Genomic DNA, 26,432 nt, shown 5'->3' with positions numbered 1-26,432 from the left:
CAGGGTGGATAGGGAGCCCCAGGCTCTGAAGATGAGCTACTCTTGGCACATTTGCCCCTCTTCCACTATTACTGGAGATAAGCCCCTCTACTCACAGCTAACAGCCAAAGGTTTTTGAACAGTGATTTTTGAAACAAAAATCAGTAGCGGTTAACCAGGAGTAGCCAAACCAACAGAAAAACAGAAAAGATAACACACGAGAATATGAATACAGAATGAAAACAACTTTAAGATAAATATGTGTTTAGGAAGAGAAAACTTTAAATTCATAAAACCAGATTTGGTGCTAAAAAGGTCAGAATTGGGAAATTACGAAAATCTAAAACTCAGTAATTGGGCTGAATAGTGGAATGGTCACAGTTGAAACAAATTTGTAAACTAGAAGACAAGCCATCTGGGTACACAAAGACCAAGAGAGATGATGTGAGAGAAAAACTGAGACATGAGGGATCAGTCAAGAAGCTCCCAAAATTGTTGATTGAATAGGAGTTCCAGAAGGGAGAAAAAAGAGAAAACAGAGAAGGAAATAGAAAAAAACTTCAAAGAGCCAAGGAAAGACAAGTCTTCTGGCATTTGAGAACAATGAAGGGACAATCCTGATAGCTTTTAGAGACACCAAAAATAGCAAACCCCAGCTTGTCTACAAAGGAGTAAAAATCAGATTGGCATTCACCTTCATTTTGATAATATTGGTGCTAGAAGACAATCAAACAATACCTTGAACATTCTGAGAGAAACAACTTTAATTCTGGAATTCATATTTGATCTGTTTGAGAGCAAAATAGACATTGTTGAACATTCAGGGACTCGGTTTACTTTTTTTTTTTTTTTTTTCAACGTTTATTTATTTTTGGGACAGAGAGAGACAGAGCATGAACGGGGGAGGGGCAGAGAGAGAGGGAGACACAGAATCGGAAACAGGCTCCAGGCTCTGAGCCATCAGCCCAGAGCCTGACGCGGGGCTCGAACTCATGGACCGCAAGATCGTGACCTGGCTGAAGTCGGACGCTTTAACCGACTGTGCCACCCAGGCGCCCCAACTCGGTTTACTTCTTACAGACCTCTTAAGCAGAATGAGAAATGAGCCTGTATGAAAGAAGATCTGAGAATGTAACAGTAGTCAACAACAACAAAACCCCAGTAAAACTTTTGTTTAAACAGTTGTTGATGAAACACATAATAAAAAAGAAATGAATAACAATTGGGGATTTAAAAGTCAAACGGCACATGCTTACAAGTATTACCTAGCTCTGTCCCCTGAGAAGACCTAGAAGCAGTGATACCCCAAGAGTAACAAGCATACCAAGCTTCCAAATCTTAGTGCTGGGACAGGAAATTAAGGAGCCTGAAGGTCCAGAAAGTAAGGAAGTACTCAAACAACAAAAGAGTGAGGTGAGGGTCTGTCAAAGGGACACAGGAGCCTGGAAGAACTCTCAATGGCAAAGCTGGAACAATTTGAGCACAACATAAATAACATAGTCCTGGATTGCAACCCCAAGCATAAAATAAATTTCCTTGAGCCCATACTGGTATAAATAAATAGTGGAGGTGCGCCTAGGTGGCTCAGTTGGTTAAGCGTCCGACTTCGGCTCAGGTCACGATCTCGCGGTTTGTGGGTTCGAGCCCTGCATCGGGCTCTGTGCTGGCAGCTCAGAGCCTGGAGCCTGCTTCAGATGCTGTCTCCTTCTCTCTCTGCCCCTCCCCTGTTCTCTCACTCTCTCATCAAAAAAAAAAAAAAAAAAAAAAAAAAAAATTTTTAAAAATTAATAAATGAGCAAGTAGATAAATAATAATCAATGGGTAGACAAGCTCTTTAGATAAAATAAGAGTAGATGAGGGGAAAGAGATCAGTCTTCTTACAGAATTCCAAATAACTTATGTAGGTATTTTTTTTTCCAGTAGGTGGAGCTAGGTGACTCACTTCTAAAGAATCAAGTATGGAAAGAGAAAAACTAACTTTTTAGGGGAGAAACCTGGTAGACACCACCTTAAGCCCTAAGTGATGAAAGCTAACATTACCAGGGTTGTTAAGCACCCTGATATGATTTAGCAAGAAGGGCATTTCACTTCTGTGGCCTTCCCTCCAAAACCTTAATCATGAAAAGCATCAGACAAAACCAGTATTCTACAAAATACTTGACCAGTACTCCTCAAAGTTGTCAAGATCAGGGGTGCCTGGCTGGCTCAGAGGAGCAGATGATTCTTGATCTCGGGGTCATGAGTTCGAGGCTCACGTTGAGTATAGAGGTTACTAAAAAAAATAAAAGTGTCAAGGTCGTTAAAAACAAAACTAAGAAACTGTGACAGGTTCTCAGGAGACCAAGGAGACATAACAGATAAATGCAGTTTGGTGCCTTAGACTGGATCCTGGAACAGAAAAAGGACATTAAAGGAAAAACTGGTGGAATCCAAACAAAAGTCTCAAATTTAGTTAATAGTAATGTACCAGTGTTGATTTCTTAGTTTTTATAAATGTACCACAACAATGTAAGATAATAACATTTAGGGGAAGTTAGAATTAGATGAGAAGTATATGAGAACTCTCTCTGCTGCTTTGCAACTTTTCTATAAACGTAAAATTACTCCAAAACAAAAAAAAATTATTTATAAAAAAATTACTTGATAAAAAAAGTGCCAAATGGAGTCAACATATGAGGGTGAAGAGAAATATAAAAGCATACTAATATTCTTATCTGGTTTGGGAAGATGTGGGAAAAGAATAGTTTGAATGTAGGTTCATTCTAGATGTTATGCAGAAAGATAAGTTTAAGTGCTTCCACTTCAAGCTCTAGCTTTGCTCCTTTGTAACCTTTGCAAGTTACCCTTTCTAAACTTTAGTCTCCCCACTTAAAGTAAGACAAAAACTTGCTCTCCTTAATGTGTAATATTATCTCCTTAATATTCAAAGTAAGTAGGAAATACACCAATAGAAAAAAATGATTAAAAGACAGTTGGTAATAATTCACAATAAACATATTTAAATAGTAAACTTATGAAGAATAAATTAAAACAGCAGTGCGAAACTTTTTTGCTGCTGTAAAATCACTGTTTAAAACAGCCATGCAAGCGAGGCCGGCAGGATGGAAGTCTCCCATCCCTGCAGGTGGTGTAGGAATGCAGGCAAGCTCCCTGGGCCAGGAGTTTTCAAACAGGTTCATCTCTCTGATCCAGTAATCTCCACTCCCAGGATTCTTTCCTGAGGAAGCAGAGCTCTGGAGTAGCAATTCACATAAGAATATTGACAACATTGAAAGCAAGTAAAACTCTAATGATAAAATAATAAATTGAATTATATAGTGCCTACAGTGGTGAATATGTACCTAAAGGAAAATGTTCATGAAATGTAGATATATACAGCAGTGTAAATGTAGCAGAAAATATAAAGTTTAAAAAGTGGGGAATGGGGGCGCCCGGCTGGCTCAGTCAGAGGAGCATGGGACTCTTGGTCTCAGGATCATGAGTTCAAGACCCACGTTCGGTGTAGAGATTACATCAAAATAAAATTTTTAAAAAACGGGAAATGGTGTATCTTTTTTAAATGATACTTTAATGTTAATGATGGCTATTTTTTTATGTACCCTTTTCTCTGTGTAAGGTACTTTTCTGTTTTTCATACATGTTAACTCATTTAATCCTTCTTACAACCTCTGCAGTAGGTGCTATTTTTACCCCGGTTTTACAGACAAGGACACAGCTGTATGGTGATTGAGTGCCTGCCCACGGGCCTGGCAGGGTTGGGGCCAGAAGGCTGGGCCGTGTGTCTCCACTCTTACCCAATGCACAAACTGCCTCTGTTATATTAATTCATCCAGTAGGGTTCATGCTATACCAGCCATTATTCACCGCTGGAGCCCCCAGCACCTGGAACCATATAGACATGGTTACCATTCACAGGAATATTTATTCTGGTAGGAGGAGATGGAAGATAAAGTCAATAAATACCATACAGATCATTAAAATAGGCTGAGTTGTGAAGAGTGATTAGGTGGTTTCTGTGGTGTGCTTGGTCAGAAAGACCTTTCTGAGATTGGGCTGTAGGAGAGGCCATCCAAGTAACAGGAAGGAACCTGCTACCCTTACTGGGGAAAAGCAGTTGCAGGCAGAAGGAGACACTAGCGGGTTTCCTAAGGCGGCTGGAGCACAGTGGGCAGTAGGGCACAAAGCTGAGCCAGTCACGTAGAGCTTGTTAACACTAAGGAGTTTAGGCTAAGTGTGATAGAAAGCCTTGGGAGGGTTTTGATTCTATGGAGAATGGATTGTGTGTGGCTCCTGCTGCAAAGAGCCAGTTGGGCTTTTGCAGCGGACCAGGGAGGTGACTGTGGCTTGAGTAAGGATGGTGATTGTGGAGAACAGTTTGGGTGTGATTTGGCTGACAGAACTTGCTGGTGGACAAGATGTGAGGAGTAGGAAAAAGACAAGAATGGCAAGAGGAGAGATAAAGAGGTCAACCTGAACATGTTGGAAGATTAGATCCTCAAGGGAAGGTGTCAGGTTGCCACATGGATTCTTGAACCTGGCAGCCTGTGAGGCACTGAGGGCTAGAGATATAGGTTATAATGTGGATAGCTATGTCCCCCACATGCTTAGGAGAGGGACAGATAAAAATAAAATATTAATAACCAGGGATTATTGACAGTGGAAATGTAGTGGTTTAAAAATCAAACAAAACCAATGACTTCTTTCCCCGAATCTGATAACTGGAGATTTTTAAAAGAAGTTAAGTTATAAAGGAAGTCATAATATTTGTAAAATCAGAATTGTCATGGAGTAGAAATGTCAAAGTGAGTGTTTTGTTTTAATACTTTTGTTTTGACTAAGGAGATAAGAATATTAGAGCCTGGTTTTGCCACAGAAATTATGCCTTTATAAATTTATTCATTTAACCAATGTTTATTGAGAGCCTACCATGTGCCACATGTTGTTCTAGGTGCTACAGATATGGCAGTGATCAAAATCAACAAAAATTCCTGCTGTCTAGGAGCTTTACATTCTAGAAGGGGAAGAAGCCCCTCTCCTGCAAAAAAAAAAAAAAAAAAGAAAGAAGGAAAATGCATACCTCACGTATTAGCTCCAACTTAAGCTGAGTCCTCAGTTGCTGCCTTGTTCTGTTTCCAGCCAGTTCTCCTATTCCACACAGCAGCTTTTTCAGACTCTCCTCACTCCCCTCAAGATTTGCCTCCTCTATAGATAAGCAGTAATTCCCATGTGGCTTACAGATCACTCGCATTCATTATATCCAGAACCCAGCTCTGCATTGTTCTGCTCTGGGCTGGCCCTTTCCCTAGTGCCCCCACTCTTGGGGGATGGTACTACCATTGTTCAGGACAGCAGCCTGCTGTCACTCTTGGTTGATCCTTCCCTCTCACCCTTACTCCTGCCCATTTAGTCACTTGCTAACTTGTCAGTTTTTGTACTCAATCTTTTTTACCTCCATGCAATTTATTCTTTCTGAACATACCATGATAGTCTAAAACTAGGCTTCCCATTCCTAGATTATAACTGGTGCCTCTTTAACCAGCCTCCCTTCTTGTCCCCTTTTATATCTCTTCTCTACACTGTAACCAGAGTGATCTTTCAAAAATTTCATCTGATCCCGTTACTCCTTCTGCCCTGACTCTTCAGGGAAATTTCCATTGCCATTAGGAAAAAGCCAAAACATGTGACCAGGTACCCCATTCTTTCTGATGAGGCCTGTGGATCCCTTAAACCAGGGGTCAGCAGTCTACAACCTGCTGCCCAAAACAGCCTGCTGCCTAATTTTCTCTGGCCCAGGGGTGAAGAGTGGTTGGAAAATGTTTTTGAAATAATACTTCATGGCAGATGAAAATGATATGAAATACAAATTTCAGTGGCCATAAATAAAGTTTATTGGAACACAGCATGCTCATTTGGTTACTTATTGTCAATGACAGCTTTCACACTACAGTGGCAAAGTTGAATAGTTGTGACAGACCTCTGTGTTCTGCGGAGCCCAAAATATTTACTGCCCATTGTGTTGCAGACGTTTGCTGAGCCCTGGCCTAGATTTGTGGTCACTTCTACTTCTATCTTTAATGTGGTCCCACCATCCTTCACCCACAGTGCTCTCTCCCATCTCTGGATCTTTGCACAACCTGTTCTTTTGTCTGCAACTTTCACTTGGCTAACTCCTGCTTCTCTGTCAGATCCCAGCTCCAACTTCATTTCTTCTAGAAAGCTGTTTCAGAACCCTGCACGTTGGATGAGATCTTTCTTTTCTGTCATCCTCCTCATGTCCCTATCCTTACATCTCTCCTTACCCAACTCAGACTCCATAGTCATTATCCATAGCCTTCTTGTTATACTCACCTCCTTCATCCCTCCTCCCAATGTTTTCTCTTAAAACCCCAGCCTGGTTAAGGGCAACTCTCACCCAGGCCCCTGAGCAGTGAATGTGGAGGGCAAGAAACACAGCCCCACTATAGGGCCATTGCTTTAAATATATGACCATAGGCCTCAGGGTTCCATGGCTGCCCTAACGTTCTGCTCCTGACCATAGTCTACCTGCTGTCTGTCCTCCAAGCCAGCCACACTGTCCTTCTCGTGCCTCCCAGCACTCCTCACCACTCCTCCCTCTCCAAATATCTTGCTTCATTTTTCACTTAGAACAGAGGAGTGGTCAGACATTCTTCTTTACTCTGTCATGAGATCTCTCAGCCTCTCCCCATTCCCAGTGGACAAATTCCCCGTGACCCCTCATAAGCCTAGCCTGTCCTTTTCTGTTGAACTAGAGCTTATCCCTCATGCCTAAACAAGGACTCCCGTCCCCGCCATCCTTCACTGTCTCCTATCCTAACATTTGCCTCTTATGGATCATTACCATATACATACAAAAATCCTGTAATACCAATTATCTTTTTAAAATGTTAATAGCCCGTTCTTGTCTGCAGGGCCTCATTCTTCTGCTCTTGCCCTTGTTTTCTCTACTCTTGCCTTAGTCATTCACTTACTGCCTCCGAGCCATTGTACATGTTACCCTCTTTACCTGGAATGATCTCCTTTAGATATTTGCACAGCTCGCTTCAGTATTTCATTACAGTCCCTGCTCAAACATTATCTCCTCAGAGAAGCCCCTTATGGCAAAATAGGCTTTCTCTCTCTCATGTTCTCCCATTGTCCTACTGCATTTTTCTTCCTAGCATGTGTTACCACCTGAGATATAGATTAATTTGCTATCTTTCCATCAAAACAGAGACTCTGTGATGGCAGAGTCTATTCATACTGCTCTATTCATACTGCTGTGTCCCAGCTCCTAGTACTGTGTCTAATGGATTCAAATACTTGTTGAATGCATGAATAAAATAAAGAAGGTTTATCGAGGTTCAACGTTTACTTGATTCTGGGGGCTCTATATCATCAAAGCCCTGCTTTTCTTTTTCTTTCTCTGCTTGGACTTTAGTGGTGACAGCTTCATTTTAAAACTGGTCTCCCATGTGATAGAGAAGGAGTGCAGCAGTTCCAAGCTTCATGTCCACCCCTACTTGAGGCGTTGTCAAACTTACTCTGTAAAGAGCCATGTAGAAAATATCTTGGGCTTTCCGGACCATACAGTTAAATTCCTATTGCAACTACTCAGCTATGCCACTGTACCATGAAAATATGCATAGACAGTTTGTAAACAAATGAGTGTGGCTATATTCCGATGAAATTATTTTCAGAAACAGGCGCAGGCCAGATTTAGCCTGGAGGCTGTAGTTTGTTGACTCCTGCCCTATACCATTCAAAAAAAGCAAGCGTCTTTTCTAGTAGCTCTCTCGGAGGAACGAAGGGGCTTTGTCTTCCAGAATTCCCAACAACCCTCTTCTTTTGCCATGTTGTCCTGAATTTTGTCTGATTCCTGTTAGTGAACCAATTCCTCCAATTAGTGGGGTGACAGTGTGCCACTGGTAAAGAGTAGTCATGGCCCAGTCTGAAGCTGCAGGTGGAAGGAGCTTCCCTGAAGCTCATGGGCTACATGAGGCCAGAGAATTACCAGAGCAAAAGTGTGTACAGTCAGGAAAGGGGCAAGGAATAAATGCTGAGTAGGCACCAAATAAGATCTGTGTAGAAGTAATTATATTGTATTACAGTATGTGTTTGTGCAACTGTTACCCTCCCAGAATAGAATGTAAGCTCCTTTGAGCTCAGACACCATACTGTTTACTAGTAACTTCAGCTTGCACCTCGTAAGGGCTTGAATTCGGGTAAATTAAATGTGGCGAGAATCCTTTGCTCATGTAGAGTACTGTTTTTTTGTTGGTTTTGTAAGGATTTAATAATATAAATGCATGTGATCCATTTTCAGTCACATAAGCGATAGGAAAAATTATTTGGAAAGTATCTTAATTTTTTTCATTGTTGATTGAAACCTAGGTCTTGAGGGATTAAATTGAATTTCTTTTTTTTAACCAAAGGTTCACAAAAAGGATTCTGGCTTTTGGCGAGATTTTGGCTTTGGAATGACTTGTCAGTATCGATCAGATTTCCTGACCATTGGTAAGTATATCTTACATTTAAGAATAGGACTATACATGTTTACTGTAGGGCCTTATGGCATTTTCTAAAGGTCTGAGAGTTGAGTGTTTTCCTATTAAATTATGAATGTCTGAGATTGGCTAAAAAGAGGAGTCTGGAGATGTGAAAGGCAAAGTTTATAATAATGTCTCTGAGTGGCAAAAATGAGATCATAAAGATGAAGGTGTAACAGAATATTTACTTGTTTCTTGAAAATCAAACACTGGTTTTTAAAAACATCGGTTTGTCTTGTTACCAATATTTGCAGTTGTTTTGAATGCTCTTACAAAAGATCTCTACATAACTTTGGTGTTGTGCTCATGGATTATTACATCTGGAAGTAATATTAGAGTATCTAGTCCAGGGGCTTTGGCATTTTTTTATTTAGAGATGAAACCCCTCTTTAATTATCTGTTAACTCTTACGAAAATCCTAGTATTCAAAAACAAATGAAAAGACAACTGGTCTTTCTAGCTCTGATTGAAGTTAGAGTGGGGGACTTATAGTCACTGGCTTAATCATGCATTCCTTGAAGCCAGAGATGACCCTGAAGAATCTGGTCTAAGCCCCCTGCCCCCACTCTGGCTTCAGCCTTACCCAGCAAAAAATAGATTGTCAGAGTACAGTTTAAGAAAGCAGGCTGAAGGGGCACTTGGGTGGCTCAGTCAGTGAATTGTCTGACTCTTGATATCAGCTCAGGTCATGATCTTGCTTCGTGAGTTTGAGCCCTACATCATCAGGCTCCATGCTGACAGTACAGAGCCTGCTTGGGTTTCTGTCTCTCCCCCTCCTGTGCACGCTCGCTTTCCCTCCCTCCCTCCCTCCCTCCTTCTCTCTCTCTCTCTCTCTCTCACAGAATAAAAAATAAAATAAAGCAGGCTGAAACTTGATTCCATGTCTCCTAATCAGTCAGTGGCTACATTTCCACAGCATATAAAAATATATTTTATATATTTATGCGTGTATGTATATACATATATATACATACATACATACATATATATACATTTATTTTTTATATTTTATAATAGAATATATTTTATGTACTTTTTAGGTCTGTCTTACATTCATTTTTATAATCATGCATTTGTTTTGGAAATTCCTCCACCTTGTCTCTTTATTATTGTAACATTTGAATCATGGAAAATCAGCAAATAGCAATGAAAAGACTATTAAATGAAACTAATGCCCTTTTCCCTTACTTCTGGCTTAATAAAACAGCGAGCATACATCATTGCCTTCTAACCTGTGTTACTTCTCACTGCTCCTTTCTCATTATTTTCTCTTCATATTCCTGTTTGATCTGTGTTGGTGCAGTTAACGGTGTCCCACATTTCTCTGGGATTGTTCATTTTTCATTATTCTTTTTTTCTCTGTTCTTTGGATTACATAATCGCAGTTGATCTGTCTTCAAGTTTGTTGATTCTTTGTTAGATCAGATCTTCTGTTGAGCTGCTCTAATGAATTTTTTATTTAAATTGTACTTTTTTAACTCCAGAATTTCCATTTGGCACTCTCGGTCTCTCTCTCTATATATACATATCTATATACATGTTATATATATGTATGACTTCCCCATCAAATTAATATTCCCCATTTGATGAGACATTGTTATCTTACCTTCTCTTTAAGTATGATTTCTTAATTCTTTGAACATATTTATAATGGTTGTTTTGGAATTTTTGTAAAAACCAACATCTAGGCCCTCTCACAGTTTCTGTTGCCTACTTTTTTTCTGGTATACAGGTCACACTTTTCTGTTTATTAACATGCCTCCTAATTTCTTTCTTGCAAACTGAACATCTTAGTTAATCTATTGTGGCAAGTCTGGATATTGAATTCCCCCCTGCCTCCAGGGCTTGTTTTTTGTTCTGTTTTCTGCTTGTTTATTTATTGACTTGGCTTTACTATGTTAATGAATTTTAACTCCCCACCCTCCCTCCACCCCCCAGCAATATGAAGCCTCTCCTGTCACTCCTTAGGGCATGTGCACAGTCACCCTGGGATGACATGAATTTAGTAGAGCTCTCTTTTACTTTTTCTGTGCCTCTGTTGGTAACTCCCATCTGTTAGACTCCACTATTGCTCACTGGTTTGCACTCTTGTTTTTGACAGGGCTCTGGGGCATAAATTGCTCCGCAGTCTGACCCAGTTAAATTGAACCCTTTTGCAAGGTAGTTTTTGAGGCAAATCTTTGAGTTTTGTTCAGACCTCAAAAGGGCTCTTCTTAGCTGTCTCTTTCCCTGTTTCTCTCCAGTAAACTAACTGGCCTACGTTTTAGCTTATTGCTCTAATGGAGCTATCAGCTTCCTCTGAATTGCTTACCACCAAAATCTCCATTATTTTCAAGAGCCCTGTTAGGCTTGAACTTCTGCACACTGTTTCAAATAAAATCAGTTTCTTTGGGTCGAGCTTTGAAGCAGTTTGTTCTCATGTACTGCCTCCTCCCCTGGGGAAAAAATCTCTGAGCCTCTCCTCCAGAGCGGGGGGGTGAAGACAGTGGCACCCTTCTCTCAGAGTGGCATCCCTACCTTATGGGGTAGGGGAAGAGCAGTCCCACTCCCTTCTGGAATGGAGTGTCTACCTTATAACTATAAGCTGGATGAGAAAGGGAGTCTCAATCCTCTCAGCGCTTGTTTGGAATTTGGCCTCTTTCATTGTGGAGCTTCTATTCCTTTCTCCCTTTCCTCGCCTTCTGATATTCCCATTATACATACGTTATACCTTTTGTGGTTGTCCCACAGTTCTTAGAAATTCTGTTCTGATCTGTTTTTTCCCCCAGTCTTCTTTGGGTTTGCCTTTTCAGTTTTGGAAGTTTCTATTGATGTGTCCTCAAGTTCAGAGATTCTTTCCTCAGCCAGTACAAAGGCATTCTTCCTTTGTTACATTGTTTATCTTTAGCATTTCTTTTCTATTCTTTCTTAGAAGCTCTCAGTCTGCTTACATTACCCATCTGTTCTTGCTTTTCCCAATAGAGTCCTTAGCATATCAATTAGTTGTTTTAAATTCCCAGGCTGATAATTTCAATACCCCTGCCATATCTGAGTCTGGTTCTGATACTTGCTCTATGTCTTCAATCGTTTTTTGTCTTTTAGTATGCCTCATTTTCTCTTCATAGCTGAACATAATGTATTGGGCAAGGCCTTTAGTAATCTGTGGTGAAGTGTAGGAAAAGAGGAAGCATTCTATATACCTGTGATTAGGCCTCAGTCCTTGAAGTGAGATTATATGTCTTCACAAGTGTTTCTCAGACACTGCCCCAACCTAAGGTGGAACAGGATGGATAGAGTGGGCTAGAGTTGGGTATGTCCTTCCCCCAGGTAGATTCGACTCAGGTAAAATAGTTTCTCCTAATGGCAGGTTTTGTTGAGAAGAATAAAGTGTTCTCTCTGGCTTGTTTCAAAATGATCACTTTCCACTGCCCTGCTGAAAGCACTAGGGGATTTTGCTCCAGTCGTCGCAGTTTTGCTAGAGTTCCTAAAGGAGTATAGGGACCTTCCTATGACTGGGCCGCCTGAAATTTTCAACTCTCCGTCATTGACAGTTCAGATTTCCACCCTACTCTGCCCACCGCCACCTTACCCCAGTACTGGTTCCCCTGGAGATTTCTATTGGTAGGTTTCTGCTCTGATACTTGTGATTCTGTTTTACCTGCCTGTCTCTCCAATTTGGAAGTAGCCATTTGCTCTGTGACCTTATTTCTCTGAGGGATCTGAGAAGAGTTGTACATTTTTCAGTTTGTTTTTTTTACTTTTTGGTAGGATGAAATGACTTCTAAGCTCTGTTTGTGCTGGACCAGAAACTGGAAGTCTCCCATTTATGTTAAGTATCTACACCATCTCTAATATTTGAACAACTGATAGCTACAAGGAAGAAAAACCAAGACGTATTATACATAGTGTTTATTAGTAAGGCTGTGACTATTTAATACTTTTCAGAGAGCTCAGGATTATTGTCATCCTTCAAGGGTGAAATTAAGTGGCATATAATTATTTGACAGAAGACATAATTTGGAAACCTAGCTCGTAAAGAATTAGTTTGTTCTCAGTTTTTAAGAATCTTTTCTAGTTTTTCAGAAAACTCCAAATGGTTTATGTTCTCCATGCTTCTTTAGAAAGTTCATTGTTCAGCTTAAGCCAGTTTGAAAATAGTCTCAACTTTATCTCCTGTTTCATGTGTTTACCCATTCCAGTTATCCATTTGCCCCATCACTGCATCAGAATTGTTCTAGTAGGTAAGATTATAAATAACATGTATGTTTCCAGGTCTACCTGGGTCTTTTTAAGTTCTTAACTGAGCAGCACACACATGACCATTTCTTCTTCACGACACTTTCTTCGTTTGACTACTCTGATAGCTTGATCTCCAGAATTTTCTCCATCCTCTGGTGCCATTTGTCAGACTCTTTTGCTGACTTATCTTTCTCTGCATCTTTAACCTGTAGATGTTGGCATTACTTACTTAGGATTTAGACCCGAGCCCTATTTTCTTTCTAAACTCCTTCAGTAATTTCATCCATTCCTATGGCTTTAAATCATCTGTGTGCCCATTCTCAAATGTATATGTTCAGCTTAGACATTTCTTCTCTTTTCTCCTCTTGAAAATTTTCTGTGACCCAGAAAAACTTACGTCTCAAAGGATAATTATGTTAATTATAATAAGGGTGGTGAGATTATGGGTGATTTATATTTCCTTCTCCTTTGATTTTCTCCAGATTTTCTATATAACTTTGACGTTTACAAAGCATTCTCAAATATTTAATCTCATTTTGATACTCTGGACAACAGACCCTGCGCTCCTAGATGTCTGCTCCTAACTGACTTCCAAACCAGGATGTCAGTCTTCTCCATGAGGTGTCTTTAGGCTATACCATGCCATGTCATTTGAAGCAGAACATCTTGATCCTTATCAGGTCTGACTGTGCTCTAGCTGTCAGACAGTTACGTGCAGTGTCCATTTTAATCCTGCAGGTGGATTCGACATGGAAGTAAAAGGTTGGGGTGGAGAAGATGTTCATCTTTATCGAAAATACTTACATGGTGACCTGATTGTGATTCGGACTCCGGTTCCTGGTCTTTTCCACCTCTGGCATGAGAAACGCTGTGCTGATGAATTGACCCCCGAGCAGTACCGTATGTGCATCCAGTCCAAAGCCATGAACGAGGCTTCTCACTCGCACCTGGGAATGCTGGTCTTCAGGGAGGAGATAGAGACCCATCTTCACAAACAGGCATACAGGACAAATAGTGAAGCTGTTGGTTAATGTCATCATTGGCACACTAGTCTGAACCACAAACCAGCACTATTTTTTTAGCCTTAATTCCAATTCCAGATGCAGTGCCTCTTTCAGAGAAGACATGCTTATTTTTTGTGTTCTTTCTGGCATTACTTTACTTTAAGCAGTTTAACTTGATATGAGAAGAAAAAGCAAGTGTTTCAGTGCAAAGCCTGTTTTGTGAGAATACCATACTTTGGAATCACTGACAAATTGAAATCTGGTGTTTGCCCCAAAAGTAGTTTTGAGGTCGTTTCTACCCTGCACCCATGTTCTGATGTGCCCGGGTTGCATCTGGGTTGAGGGATGGAATGTGTTGTGCTCAGGGGGGTTCAGGAGCATCCAGTCCTGCACAGAGGACAGAGTGTTATGGAGGGATTGTGTGGACAAGGGTTCCTCACCTGCTGACCACTGAGTCAACCTGCTTTTATATTAATACCTTTAGTCAGTTGCTTGAAGAAACCTTTTCACTGAAGCAGAGGATGACTAAATGACACATCTGAAATTCAGAATCAATCAAAAGAAATCGGAAATAAAAACGCTTAATGTTGCTTAGCTCCCTGAATGTCTGGTATTAAACAAATGAGTAATAGTGAAAATACTTAGGTTAGAATCTATGACTCATGATTAAAACTATAATGTGTTATCATGTTCTGGATTAGTAGTCAGAGTTGCTATGGATTGTTTTAAGTAAACAAACATGGAAATGTCTTTACTAGAACATTTACTTATGTTGGAGAGCAGGTGATATCTGGGAACATCCGTTTACATGAGCCAGGTGCTACCGGGGCCTTCTTATAGTGGTTCAGAATAGATGAACATAGCATGCTTTTGTGTGTTTTTTGCTTTGCATTGTCTCATTTAGCTTGAATCCGTATATATTTATTATCCTTTTTTTCCCTAATATGTTAATATATGCTACATCTGTATTTGTAATGTTATGCTACTTTGAGTTGAGAGAGAGTTTCTTGAAGAAAAACAATTTAATGAGGTATACCATAGATTACACTGATTTGCAAAAAGAGGTGGAGGGGAAAGTAATCTGAATGGAAATCTGAATTACAGAATATTTTAGAGAAATGTATTGTTTGCAGATAGAATATTGTTTTACTTGAGGTATAAATTATGTTAATGAGACAAGATGCATAAGAAGTTATATTCAGATAGGACTGTACTATGTTATTTATCACACATGGACCTTTTACCATACGGTCAATTGCTAGATCCAGAAATTGGAGATAAGATGAAAGGCATGCATAGATTTTGATTTGGCTTTTAAAAGGGACCTATATTGTATCCTTCCTATTTGTATATAAACCCCTGAAAATTCACAGAAGAAAAGTCATTACTTTTTACTCAGTAAATCGTATCATCTGAAATATAAATTCCAAATTTCTTGGTGCTACATGAATTCATTTTACAGTAACTTTTATGAATTATTCTTACAAGTTTTAAGTTGGGTAGCATTTAGGCTTTTTTTTTAAGATGTGTAAAATGTTCTCTACAGAATTTATTAGGCCATTGTTTCCTTTATATACAGTTATTTATTATGAAGACCAGTGAATTTTGGTATTTAAACTGAGAGAACCTAATTATTTGCGAAGGTAAGTTGCATCTTGTTTTTTGACAGAATCAAGTGATTTTACCTTTTCTCCTTTTTTTAAAAAAACTAGCCTTTAATTTAAAAATGGAAGCTAAGCAATGGAAACATACTGTGGCTTTGACATTAAATGGTACCAATAAAGTATTTTATTATCAAAATTTAAATGAAAATGTGATAATTTTTTCTGTTGCAAAATACCATAAATACAGAAAAGAATATAACATGTAATTGTGTAATTTAAAGAGTAATAAAGCAAACAGCTACCCAGAGTGAGATAAAGAACATTGTCAGTGAAAGGCCTCTGTGTGCCCCTTCTTAATCACACACCCTCACCCCCCATAATAGTAGCCATTCTGATTTCTATGATAATTTTTCACTTGTTTTTCTTAGTTTTCCCGACTATATATGTGTCAGTGTACAAGAATTTCTTTAGTAATAATGTTGGGTCATCAGTTGTGTGTACATTCTGTTTCCTTTCCAAAGTGGACTATCTTCAGCACTGTGAGACAGTTCATTTTGCATCCTTGGCAATAATTTTGTTAAGTTTATTAATTCTTGCTAATCTAGTAGGCCTTAGGCATGAATTATAATTACAATTTGCATTTCAGTCTTTTTGCCCATTTCTATCAGTTCATAGGAATTCATCACATAACCAGTTCTTATTGGTTAACCATCTCCTCCCAGGATGTGGCTTGTTTTTTCCCATTCTTGATGGTACTTTTTCAATAATAAAAATTAACTTTAATGTGACTATTTTTTCCCTTTATGGATTCTACTTTTTATTATTGATTTATAACCTTATATTAAGGAAAGAGGGCTTAAAGCTATTGTTCTATATTGTCTTCTGAATACCTCATATATAGCTTTGCTTTTCCTAGTTAGGTCTTTAACCTAACTGGAAGAGCTTTTTATATGTGCCGTGAGGCAAGGATTGTATTACACTTTTTCCAGCATCACCTTACAATATAGTCCATATTTTACCCACTGATCTGCAGAACCACTCCCATGCATCAGATCTCCATACATGGAGAGGTCTGGTTCTGGGCTCTCTCTGTTCAATTAGGCTTTCTGTCCATCACCATACCCTTACATCATGGCCTAAATTACTATAACTTTGTAAGAAATCAGTATTTCTAAGAGCTAGTCACTTGCCCACCCTTAACAATTGTCGTGGCTATTTGTGGCCCTGGTATTTTCATATAAATTTTAGAATGAGCTAGTTAAGTTTCACAAAACTTTCATGAATTTGATTGGGATTTCATCGAATCTCTAAGATCACCTTGGGGACATTTCACATCTTTATGATACGGAGTCTTCCAGTCCTTGAACACGACATATCTATTTAGGTCTTTATTGTCTTTCAATTAAATTTTATACTTTTTCACACAGTGGGTTTACATGTATTATTTTATAGATTTTTCCTAGATACTTTGCATTTTTTATGCCATTGTAACTATCTTTTTTCTTTTTTTATTGTCTGTTGCTGGTGCTTAGAAACCCAATTGATTCTTGTGTTCAGCAACCTTGCCAAAAACACTTAATTCTAGTGATGTATTTCTGGCTTCTTTCATACTTTTCTGTTATGCAATCATATCTCTATGAGTAGTAAAAGTTGTGTTTCTTTTCAGTTTTTATGTCTTTATTTTCCATGTCTTACTGTGCTTGTTGGGATTTGTTGTGCAGTGTTGACTGGAGGTGATAATAGTGGACTTCCTGCCCATGTTTCTGATTTCAAGGGGAACACTCTCAGTGTTTCATCAGTAAGTATGGTATTTGCTGAAGGTGTTTTTATAAATGCCCTTTATCAAGTTAACAAAGTTACTTTATACTACTGCATCTGTTGAGATGATCATATGGTTTTTTTTCCATCTTTGAGATGTTAAATTAAGTTAATCAGTTTTCTGAAGTACCCTTGCATTCCTAGGGTAAACTCCAATCTTTCATGATATATTATTCTTATTATGCATTGCTGGATTTAGTTTATCGTGTGTGCGTGCACACACACACACTTCATTTGCATATCTGTGTATGTATTCGTGTGTGTATGGGTGTTTATGTGTATATATATTTGAGGTGTTTTTCATCTGTGTTCATGAGCTTTTATTAAGGTTATGCTAACCTATAAAGTAAGTGATAGGTCTTCCTCTTTCTGTTTCTAAAAAAGTTTTGTAAGACTGGAATTATTTCCTCTTTGAATATTTGACAGAACTACCTGAAAGCCACATGACCATGAAGTTTTCTTTTTGGGAAGACTTCTGATCACTGGTTTAATTAATTTAATGATTATGGATCTATTCAGATTTTCTGTTTCTTTTAAAGTCAGTTTTGATTGTGTTATTTTAGATAAGGTGCAGTCTTCTAGGAGTTTATAGTGATAAATTTGAAAATTTAGATGAAATATACAAAGTTGTTTACAATATCCTCTTATATCTGTAATATGTACAGGATCTATAGTGATAACCCTTCTTTCATTCCAGATATTATTTGTGCCTTTTGTTTTTCCTTGATTAACCTTGCCAGAGGCTGACCAATTTTTTCAGTCCTTTCAAATAACTCACTCTTGCCAGCCACGTGTGAGGAATCCAGTTGTGTCACATTGTCCCAACATAGTATTTTCAATGTTTTCAATTTAGACCCTTTAATCTCTATTGAGTATGTACAGTTCTCTCATTTTGGTTTTATTAGTTTATTACTAGGGAAATGATATCTTTTCATGTGCTTATTGGCCACTTGAAGATCTTCTTTTCTGAAATGCCTAGTAAAATTTTTTTACCTGTTTTTAAATTGCCTTTTTTTTTTTTTTAATTGATTGGTAGGAATTACTTCTGTATTCTGGATCAAGTCTTTTGTCAGGTTATGTATTGCAAATACCTTCCCCGAGGCAGGGGACTGTTTTCATTCTCTTAATGTTATCTGTTAATAAACAAAAGCTGTTAATTTTAATGTCCATTTTATCATTTTTCTTTCTTTTATAGCCGGTGATTTTGGTATCCAATTTAAGAAACCTTTGCCTGCTCCAAAGTAAAGAAGAAATTTTCCTGTTTTCTTTTAGATGCTTTATTAAGATTGCTTATAACTTCCCTTCTCATCTTTGTTGCGCCATTCATACTTAGATCTATGATGCATCTAGAAATAATTTATGTATATAGTGTGGGAGTCAAGAGTCAATCTTTAGAATTTCAGTGAAGGTCTGCTGATAGCAAACTCCGTTTTGGTTCATAAATATCTTTATCTCATTTAAAAAATATTTTTTGAAGAGTATAGAATTCTAGGTTGGGAATTTTTTTTTAGCACATTGATGTTATTCTGCTGTCTTCTGGCTTCAGTTATTTCCCTCATAAGTAAGTTATCAGCTTAAGGTTGATACTCCTTTGAAAGTAATCAACTTTTTTTTCCTGGCTGCCTTCAGGATCTCCTCTTTGTTCTGTATCACTATGATATGTGTGTTTGTAGGGTTTTGGGGGTTTTTGTTTTTGTTTTTTTTCTGATCCTGCTTGAGATTCTTTGGGCCCCTTGGATTATTATTGTCTTTTATCAGTTCTGAAAGATATTCAGCTATTATATTTCATTGTCTTTACCTCATTCTTTCAAAAGCTCCAATAACATGTTAGACCTATTGTTGTATTCTCCGTGCCCTTTATGTCTCTTGTTTCATATTTTCCAATCTTACACTCTTGTAATTTCTTCAGAATTATGACCAAATTTGGAGAAGAGCCTCTATTCGTTAAGAAATGAAAATGAACTTTTTAAATCCCACGTTTTCTTATATACTTGACAACACTGTTTCCTCAACATTGTTGCTTAAGATCCATACGTAAGAGTTTGGGGTATGTTAAGATAGATATTTAGGGGAGAGGGGTTGGTAGCCCTTCACCTTCCTCACATTATCATGACTTCCTTTCTGGGAATAAAAACAGAAATCTTGTTGGTATGATCTAAGATCACTAGCCTGTATGTGGGTAATAGGTTTTTCATTTAGAAAGTAGTTCAGAATCCCCAATTTGTGGGATTTTTCCTCATATATGTCTATCCTGATTAAATTTAACACAAGTGACTTTCCAGTAATGTTAGAATATATTAACCAGAACATCAGTTGTCCCTTTGAGAAGGTCACTTATAATTCTTGTTTCACTTTTCCCAGGAGATTCTGCTCTGTGGGAGAAGCGGGGTTCAGTTTCATCAGGGGTGCCACTGCAAGTACCCAGCTAACACTGACTGCTTCTAATGAACCAGGCACTGCGCTTTCTGCCGTGTAACATTACAACAACCCCATGAGACAGAGTATTGTAATTTCATCTCAATCTTAAGTAAATGGAAGCTTTAAAAGACAAACAACTTTTCCAAGTATACCCTGCTGAGAACTGGAAACTAGGATTCGAATCCTAATAGTTTAACTTTTGATTCCTTGCTCTTATGCTTATCCTGTCTTGCCTCCCTGGAGAACAGGACATTATTTTTATATATAGGTGTAATGGGTATATATTTCACAAATAATCTTAGTTTTGTCACAGAAGTCTCTGTGGCCTTAGGAGAGATCCTTAGCTTATTTCCTGTCACATGATGCTGTAACATAGATTTGTTCTTGAAATGTGTGTGTGAAGTTAAGGCAGCATTCAGTCGTCATATGGTGGTGGTAGGAGCTGCACACCTTGCTGATCGCTGGCCACACAGCTACACAAGTGGCTCCTACTCAGAAAGCCAAGACTGGTGGGCAAGACGGATGTCAATGGTATAAGGTGAGAAAACAGATGGGGCCCGGAGGAGCACAGAGCACCACTCACCAGAGAAGCTGTAAGGGGACTCTGGAAGAATGTGTGTGAGCACAGGACCATAGTACATTAAAGGACGTGCACTAGTGACGTGGAGGTTTGATGTGTGCAAAGCAGAGTGCACCTGGGAGAAGTGGGCTGTACCTGGGAAAGGTGGGCTGTGAGGATCAGCAGAGGAGCTTCCCAAACACTCTGGACTCCCCAACCCCGTTTTCCCCTTTAGTGAGCCTGCAGAGGGACTCTGAGATCGGTTTGAGCAAGTGCCCAGTGCTGCTAATGCTGCCGTCAAAGAGCCACACCTTGAGAAGCATGCCTAGGGGGACTACTCTGTGGGTGCAGGAGCACCACAGCTAGCCAAGAGAGCTCGCCATGCACTTCCAGCTCAAGCTCCATGGCCAAGGCACACACTGAAGGATGTGCTGTCCCTTCTTCAGCTGAGGTAGGTAGAAACGTTCAAAAATGACTTTACCAGGAAATTAAGAATTCCATTGAATCATAAAGACTGAAAAAGTGTCATTTACCCAAAACTCACTTGTGCATCCTCATAGGTGTCCTCATTGCTGTACAAACACCTAAGCACCTATTGTGTGCTGTCCATAGGCCACTGGAAGGACAGCAGGTGACAAAGCCCCACAGGCCTAGCGTTCTGTCCAGTACAGTGGCCACTAGCTATTTACACCTCAAATTAGAAATTCCATTCCTCAGTTGTATTGGCCACATCTCAGTGCACAGATGTAACTAGCAGCAATGCAGATAGAGAGCACGCCCATCACAGAAAGGTTTCTGTTGGGCAGATGACAGACACTGTACACGTTGAAAAATGAGCCCGAGTTAGCTCTGAGGGAACAGGGTAAGGTTCAGTGAACTGTAGAGCAGATCTCATCCAGCCTGGGCATTGTTGACAGAGTGGCAGTGGGATAGGCTGGAGAGGGACAGGTGGGAGTTTGGCTTCCATTCCGGTGTCTCAATGCTTTTCTTTCAATTCCACAAACTCTCATGTGCCTTTCAACAAATCCCTTTTCTTTAGTAGTCTTGAAGGTGACTCATCACAACAGAAAGAGCCCCCATCTAGAACTGCATTCTGCAAACTGTTCTACAGAAAGATGTCAGCAGGCGCCCCCAACTTCCCTTGCCCCAGCAGAGCCCCCCAGAGCCCACTGACAGTTCTGACTGGTCCTGTAGTAAAGGAGCATTTACAGTCTTATATGGGTTAAGTTTCCCAAACTTCTAGGACCATGTGATACAATCAACTAGTGATACAGTTTTGGATCTTACCTTGAGGAAAGCAGGACCAGAACACAACTCTTCTACAACTTGGTCTTGTTTTGCATTATTTATTTGAAGCCCTTTGTCAGAATGTGTTGTGTAGGTGGGAGACCCTTGCTCCTTCTTTGAAGGGCCGTATAGGACCTAGACATCCTCACACCTCTTTGTCAGCAGCCAAGCCATCAGGCCTCACCAGCTACACGCAGAGAGCAGGCATGCAAGGGGAGCAACATGTTCTTTTATTGATGCAAGTACGTCCAGTCACACCAACAACTGACATCCTGTGTTACGGTACAGCTTTGTACTCAGAGTTCATCTCAAAATACCAAAACATCGTAAGGTGTGTATCAAATTGGGAAAATAAAGTAGCAAACATAGACACTGTATCAGGTAGGTACTAGGACTGATGACCCCGTGGAGTGCACACTGACATGAAAGCTCCTTAACTCGCAAGACAAAGTGTTCTAACGTTGTATTCCAAATATATATTCTCAAGTTTTTAGCCTTTCTGTATCTCAAATACATAAACAAAGCAGTATGTACTACCAAGATACAATATGTACTATCTAGAACATCTGAAAAGTGCAAAAACACTGTGACAATACAGTGTAAATAATCTCGTTCCACCCAGGGCTGAGGGCGACGTCCATATCGGATTGGGGAGCCACCCCTTCCTGAGGCCTCACCTCCACATCTCCAGGCTCTCCTAGGAGCTTTGGGACTTAGCAACTAACTGACCCATCCTCACTTGGGCATCTCGGCTGCAGGCTCCTGGGAAGCCAGGCATACGGAGAGAAACAAGGGTGAGTAGTTCTGAATCTGCTTGTGCAGAATGAAAGCCCTGCTGTGAGGGAGAGAGAGTCCGAGCAGATGGCCCACCTCTGGCTTTTGAGGGATCAGGACTTGCCCTCCCACAGCCAGAAAGACAGAAAATGGAGTGTACTCAAGTTTGGGTATGGAAAATACCTCCAAATGGTGGGTAGTTTTCTGTGAGTGAGCTCCAGCAGTCTGGTCTGGCTAATATTCTGTTTCAGATTCCCTCAGGGGAGCCCCCCACCCAGAGGGAAGGAGGAGGCAGTCTGCTAGAATACCGCTTTGTAAGTTGCTTCTTTTCATTTTGTACTGGAGTTTCAGGAACTGCTTTAAATGTCCCTATCCTCAAGTCTACTTTGTACTCTCTTCATTACAGCTCAGTGTACCTTTCCGTTATAGCCTGGGAAACAGACAATTCCACCACACCCTCCCCCCTTACATTTATTTTAGATTTTCTCTTTTCCTAAAATGTAGTTGAAGAACAATTTGCCAGACATATTCCAATGGAAATATGCTGCCAGGTATCCCCCTGCCCCTCCCCGACCCCCTAAATCCCTGATAAAGGAAAATGAAAATGTAAACTTTGGAAAGCCTGTACTCAGGGTTTGCTTCTAGAAGTATGCAAATGAGGCCCCCTGGCCAGCCAAGCCCTTCTTGCTAGAACCTCTCTGGCCTAGGTTTTGAGGGCAGGTACTGTGTGGCCCAGGGCAGAGCTTTCCTGGCATTTCCCTGGCACTGGCTGGCTGAGGGCTAAAAGAATAGAGTGGGAGACCGGCCCTCCAGTACTCTCTAAGGCACTAACCCCGACATCAGAGACACTGGCTGGAAGGGCGTCCAAGCAGGCAGGGCTCACATTGGTTTTGGTTGGGTTTTTTTTTTTTTTAATATTTTTTCGTAAGATGTTAATAATCAAAAGTAGAAAATAAAAATCTACATTTCATTAGAATAAGATGTTATCATGGATGCCATCTCCCATGATACTCTTTCCCCACCCTCCCCGAAGCAGGGCCCTGCCCTGTTATTTAAAATAAACAAACAAAAAAACTTTTGTAAGTGCCAAAGGTTGATGCATGAAATAATTACTTTTTTTTTTTTTTTTTCATAAAAGTTATATACAAAATGGACCCCAACCAGTGAGGCCTCCTCATCTCAACCCTTATCAATCAAGATTAAAACTCAGTGCATGTGTGTGCTTCGTCCAGCGTCTGCAGGCTGCATCCGTGCCTTCAGGCTCTGTTAAGGAGAGTCGTCCTAAAGGTAAGCAGGGCACAGAGAAATGGTCAGGTGGTTGGCAGGCCCTTCCCCTGGGCAGGCAGAAGGCAGGCCACGCTATTTGGGGACGGCCTGGATTCAAAGATCCGGCCAAGAGGGGAAGGGTCAGCAACACTCAGACCCAAGTCCTCAGCCTCCCACCGACTGGCAGCCTGTGTAGAGACACCCCTGGCCGCCTTTCAGAAGGGCAGATCCATCACGCTCCCCAGTCCTCTCCCTTCCAGCAGACTTGGGCACGGGACTGGTCTCGGGGGCTCACAGGCCCGTCCTGGGGGTTCTCCTACCTGAGAGTCTTCCAGCTATCCTTCTCCATGTGGTTTTCAGGACCTTCACTTTCAAAGGAGGCGATGAAGAGAGCTGAGAGAAGAAGCCCCTCAGAACCCACGTCCACATGCAGTCAGTCTGCCTACCACACCAGTTGTCCCTTCCTTTCTAGGGGTACAACTGGGCCTGGGAAGGGACAGTGACTTCTGGTCTGGGCCTGTCCACAGGTCTCTGCTCCCTGGGGTTCTAGAGCTCACAGCTTGGGGACTGAGAAGCTTCCTGGTTCTGCAACACTATCAGGGGGCTTCCAGAGCCCCATCTCTCCTTGTTCTCATCCTGTCACCTACCCACAGCCCACCCTCACGTACTCAGCCCTGTGGGCTCAGCTTCCCCTGTGATCAGGCCTGCCTCCCAGGGCAACCCCCCATGAGAGGAGAGGCCCTGGACATGGGGAGTCAGGGTGACATGTACAGTGTAGGGAGGTGGGTGTGCTGCCCTGGGGAGCCGGGCCTCACCTTCCTCGCTGTAGATGGGTGCCGTGAGCAGGTAGTTCTGAATCTTCTTGTCCTTCTCGAAGGGACACTCTACCTGAGTCCATGTCATGAACTCATGGATCTGTCTGGAGATTTCCCAAAATTTCTGAAGGCACAGAAGACCAACTGGATGTTCATTTGTCACCTTAAGCTTGAAATCCTTGGTTCGGGCAGGGGATGTAGGTTCCGGTTTCATTCTGTGCCCCAGCAAGATGGGACGGTGACCCTGCTCAGCTGACTTTGTGGCCACGGCAGCACTTCATGCAGCATCAGAGCCAGTAAGTGTCCCCAAGACCACTCGGTCCTGCACTTTGCCTAGGCCCGAGGCTGCAGCAGGGTCTGTGCCTCCCCCGTGCAAGACCCCAAGAGGGCCCCATCGGGGACTCCAGGCTGAGGCAGGTATGCCAGCCATACCCAGCACAGCACCACCAACCTGAACGTGTCATGATCTCATTCTCTGGGGAGCTGTAGGGGAAACGGGGCTGTCCAGTACTTACCTCACACAGGTAAGGGGTAGGAAAGAGTTATGGATTCTTACACAGGCCCCCATAACCTTTGTCCTACCTTCCCACCGTTGGCCAGCTACCCTTGGTTTCCATCTGTAATTCTGCTGCCTCCTCCCTGCTCAAGTACCTTCTTGCCTAAAGCCTTCCTCACTCCCAAACCCCCAGAAGTAGCGCCTTCTGTGTCTCCCTGGTGGGGTCAGTGTTGGGGCCACCCTTATACTTCACAAACAGCACATATAACCCACCCTGGAGCTTTCAGTCCTAAAGGCCTTTCTGCAAAGGGCCACTGCTTTTCAGCTCTAGTAGCACAGATTCTTCCTGCCCTAGGATAAGGCTGAGAGGTCTGTTCTGCCCTGTGTTGGGACAGTCTGGCCCCCCTCCCCTCAGGCCACAAGGGTGCTGAGCTCACCTTAAAGTTAACATGCCCGTTGGGCAAGTGATTGGTATGGATTTTGTGCAGGAAGTAAATGTCCTTAACGAAAAGGTTGAATACAGGGATAACAATCTTCTCTCTGCTGCTGTTGGCCATCTGGGACCTTTGAGTGGCCCCCTGCAGGGCAGTGCGGTAGTTGCAGAAGTTGCTGGATGGGTCCATGTGGTGCTGTGGGCAGACAGGAGGACCTGGTTGGCTGTGTTCTCCCTGTACGCCTGACTTGTTCAGAATGCCCCTTCGCAGAGCAGGAAACAGCGATGGGGAAGGCATTTCCCTGCTGGGCAGCCCTGGACTGTCACCAGAAGAGGCCTCCTTTCTGGGAGTGAGCACCTGGCTGAGTACCGGGTTTGGATCCAAACATGAGGAAAGTTACAGAGAAGTCTCACAGCTCACACACACCTCTTCCCTGCCCTGCTGAGCCTGGGTCTCACTTCTTTCCTTTCAAAACCTTCCTTTGCCCTTCTACTTGGACCAACACCTCCCAAAACTGACGAGCTCTGTAGGACACATTTGCAAAAAGTGGATTCTGTGATCAAATACTTCAGGGAAGGCTGCAGGTGAACCTACCCACTCTTGGGCCACCCGGATGATCCAGGACCGCAGGAACTCAAGCCAGGAAAAGGCCAGCCTCTGCTTCGTCAGCATCACCCAACACCCCAGCAACACCCTGGGACCCACTTTTTTCAAACTCTTTCCTAACCACTCTCTAGAACTTGCCTTAGGCAATGCCAGTTCTGCCTAAAGTTCCAAGGGCCGAGGAGAGCTTCAGCTACCCACCTCCTAGAGCAGCCAGGCCAGCTCAACATGCCCTACACCAGATGGCACTGTGGGCAGTGGATTCTGAGCAAGGGGGCAGAGTGGATGAGGCCCACCCCTCCTCAGGCCAATGTAGGACATGGCTGAGGTGCTTACCTCCAAGACGTCAAACTTGGCCGTCTTGACTTTGGACCACGTTTTCTTCAGCCTCGCCACAGGACTGAGGTTCATGCCAGCTGCAGGGAACAGCAGGTGGAGTCAGGGTGGGGTTAGGTAGGCCATGCAGAAGCTGGATAGGAAGCCCCTGGGGCCTGGCCACTCACAGATGATGGCCATCATGGAGTTGAAATTCCCGATGTTGAAGCACTCCCGGGCCACATCAATAAAGAACTCTAGCATGCGGGTCCGGTGCTTCTTCTTCACCACCTGGA

At 41.6% G+C, this 26,432-nt stretch overlaps 2 protein-coding genes and 1 long non-coding RNA gene across 14 annotated transcripts in view; 2 read left to right on the top strand and 1 right to left on the bottom strand.

The window, feature by feature from the left end:
* CSGALNACT2 (chondroitin sulfate N-acetylgalactosaminyltransferase 2) overlaps positions 1-15,553 on the top strand; it is a 47,004-nt gene extending 31,451 nt beyond the window's left edge. For 2 of the 7 annotated variants that reach the window (XM_045438140.1, XM_045438139.1), the window contains 4 exons: positions 8,412-8,493; positions 12,056-12,125; positions 12,273-12,333; positions 13,482-15,553. In XM_045438140.1, coding sequence (XP_045294096.1) covers positions 8,412-8,493; positions 12,056-12,125; positions 12,273-12,333; positions 13,482-13,774 — 506 coding nt within the window. In that variant the 3' untranslated portion in view covers positions 13,775-15,553. Of the gene's footprint in view, positions 1-8,411; positions 8,494-12,055; positions 12,126-12,272; positions 12,340-13,481 lie in introns of those variants that run through there. The other 5 variants (XM_045438144.1, XM_045438142.1, XM_045438149.1 and 2 more) reach the window with 3 other exon arrangements.
* A 7,547-nt stretch (positions 15,554-23,100) lies between these two features.
* Positions 23,101-26,432, bottom strand: part of RASGEF1A (RasGEF domain family member 1A) — an 85,116-nt gene continuing 81,784 nt past the window's right edge. For all 6 annotated transcript variants that reach the window (XM_045438155.1, XM_045438151.1, XM_045438153.1 and 3 more), the window contains 6 exons: positions 26,325-26,427; positions 26,158-26,237; positions 25,222-25,413; positions 24,289-24,412; positions 23,794-23,866; positions 23,101-23,488 (listed from right to left, as the gene is read on the bottom strand). In XM_045438155.1, coding sequence (XP_045294111.1) covers positions 23,464-23,488; positions 23,794-23,866; positions 24,289-24,412; positions 25,222-25,413; positions 26,158-26,237; positions 26,325-26,427 — 597 coding nt within the window. In that variant the 3' untranslated portion in view covers positions 23,101-23,463. The remainder of the gene's footprint in view (positions 23,489-23,793; positions 23,867-24,288; positions 24,413-25,221; positions 25,414-26,157; positions 26,238-26,324; positions 26,428-26,432) is intronic.
* On the top strand, positions 23,380-26,404 carry LOC123576792. Its single transcript, XR_006701584.1, has 2 exons — positions 23,380-23,494; positions 23,834-26,404. It is a non-coding gene; the product is annotated as an uncharacterized LOC123576792 (long non-coding RNA).

The sequence above is a fragment of the Leopardus geoffroyi genome, chromosome D2 (genome assembly GCF_018350155.1).
Source record: "Leopardus geoffroyi isolate Oge1 chromosome D2, O.geoffroyi_Oge1_pat1.0, whole genome shotgun sequence".
Taxonomy (NCBI): Eukaryota; Metazoa; Chordata; class Mammalia; order Carnivora; family Felidae; genus Leopardus; species Leopardus geoffroyi.
The sequence above is the reverse complement of the archived record's forward strand: the minus strand, read 5'-3'. Positions and strand labels throughout refer to the sequence as shown.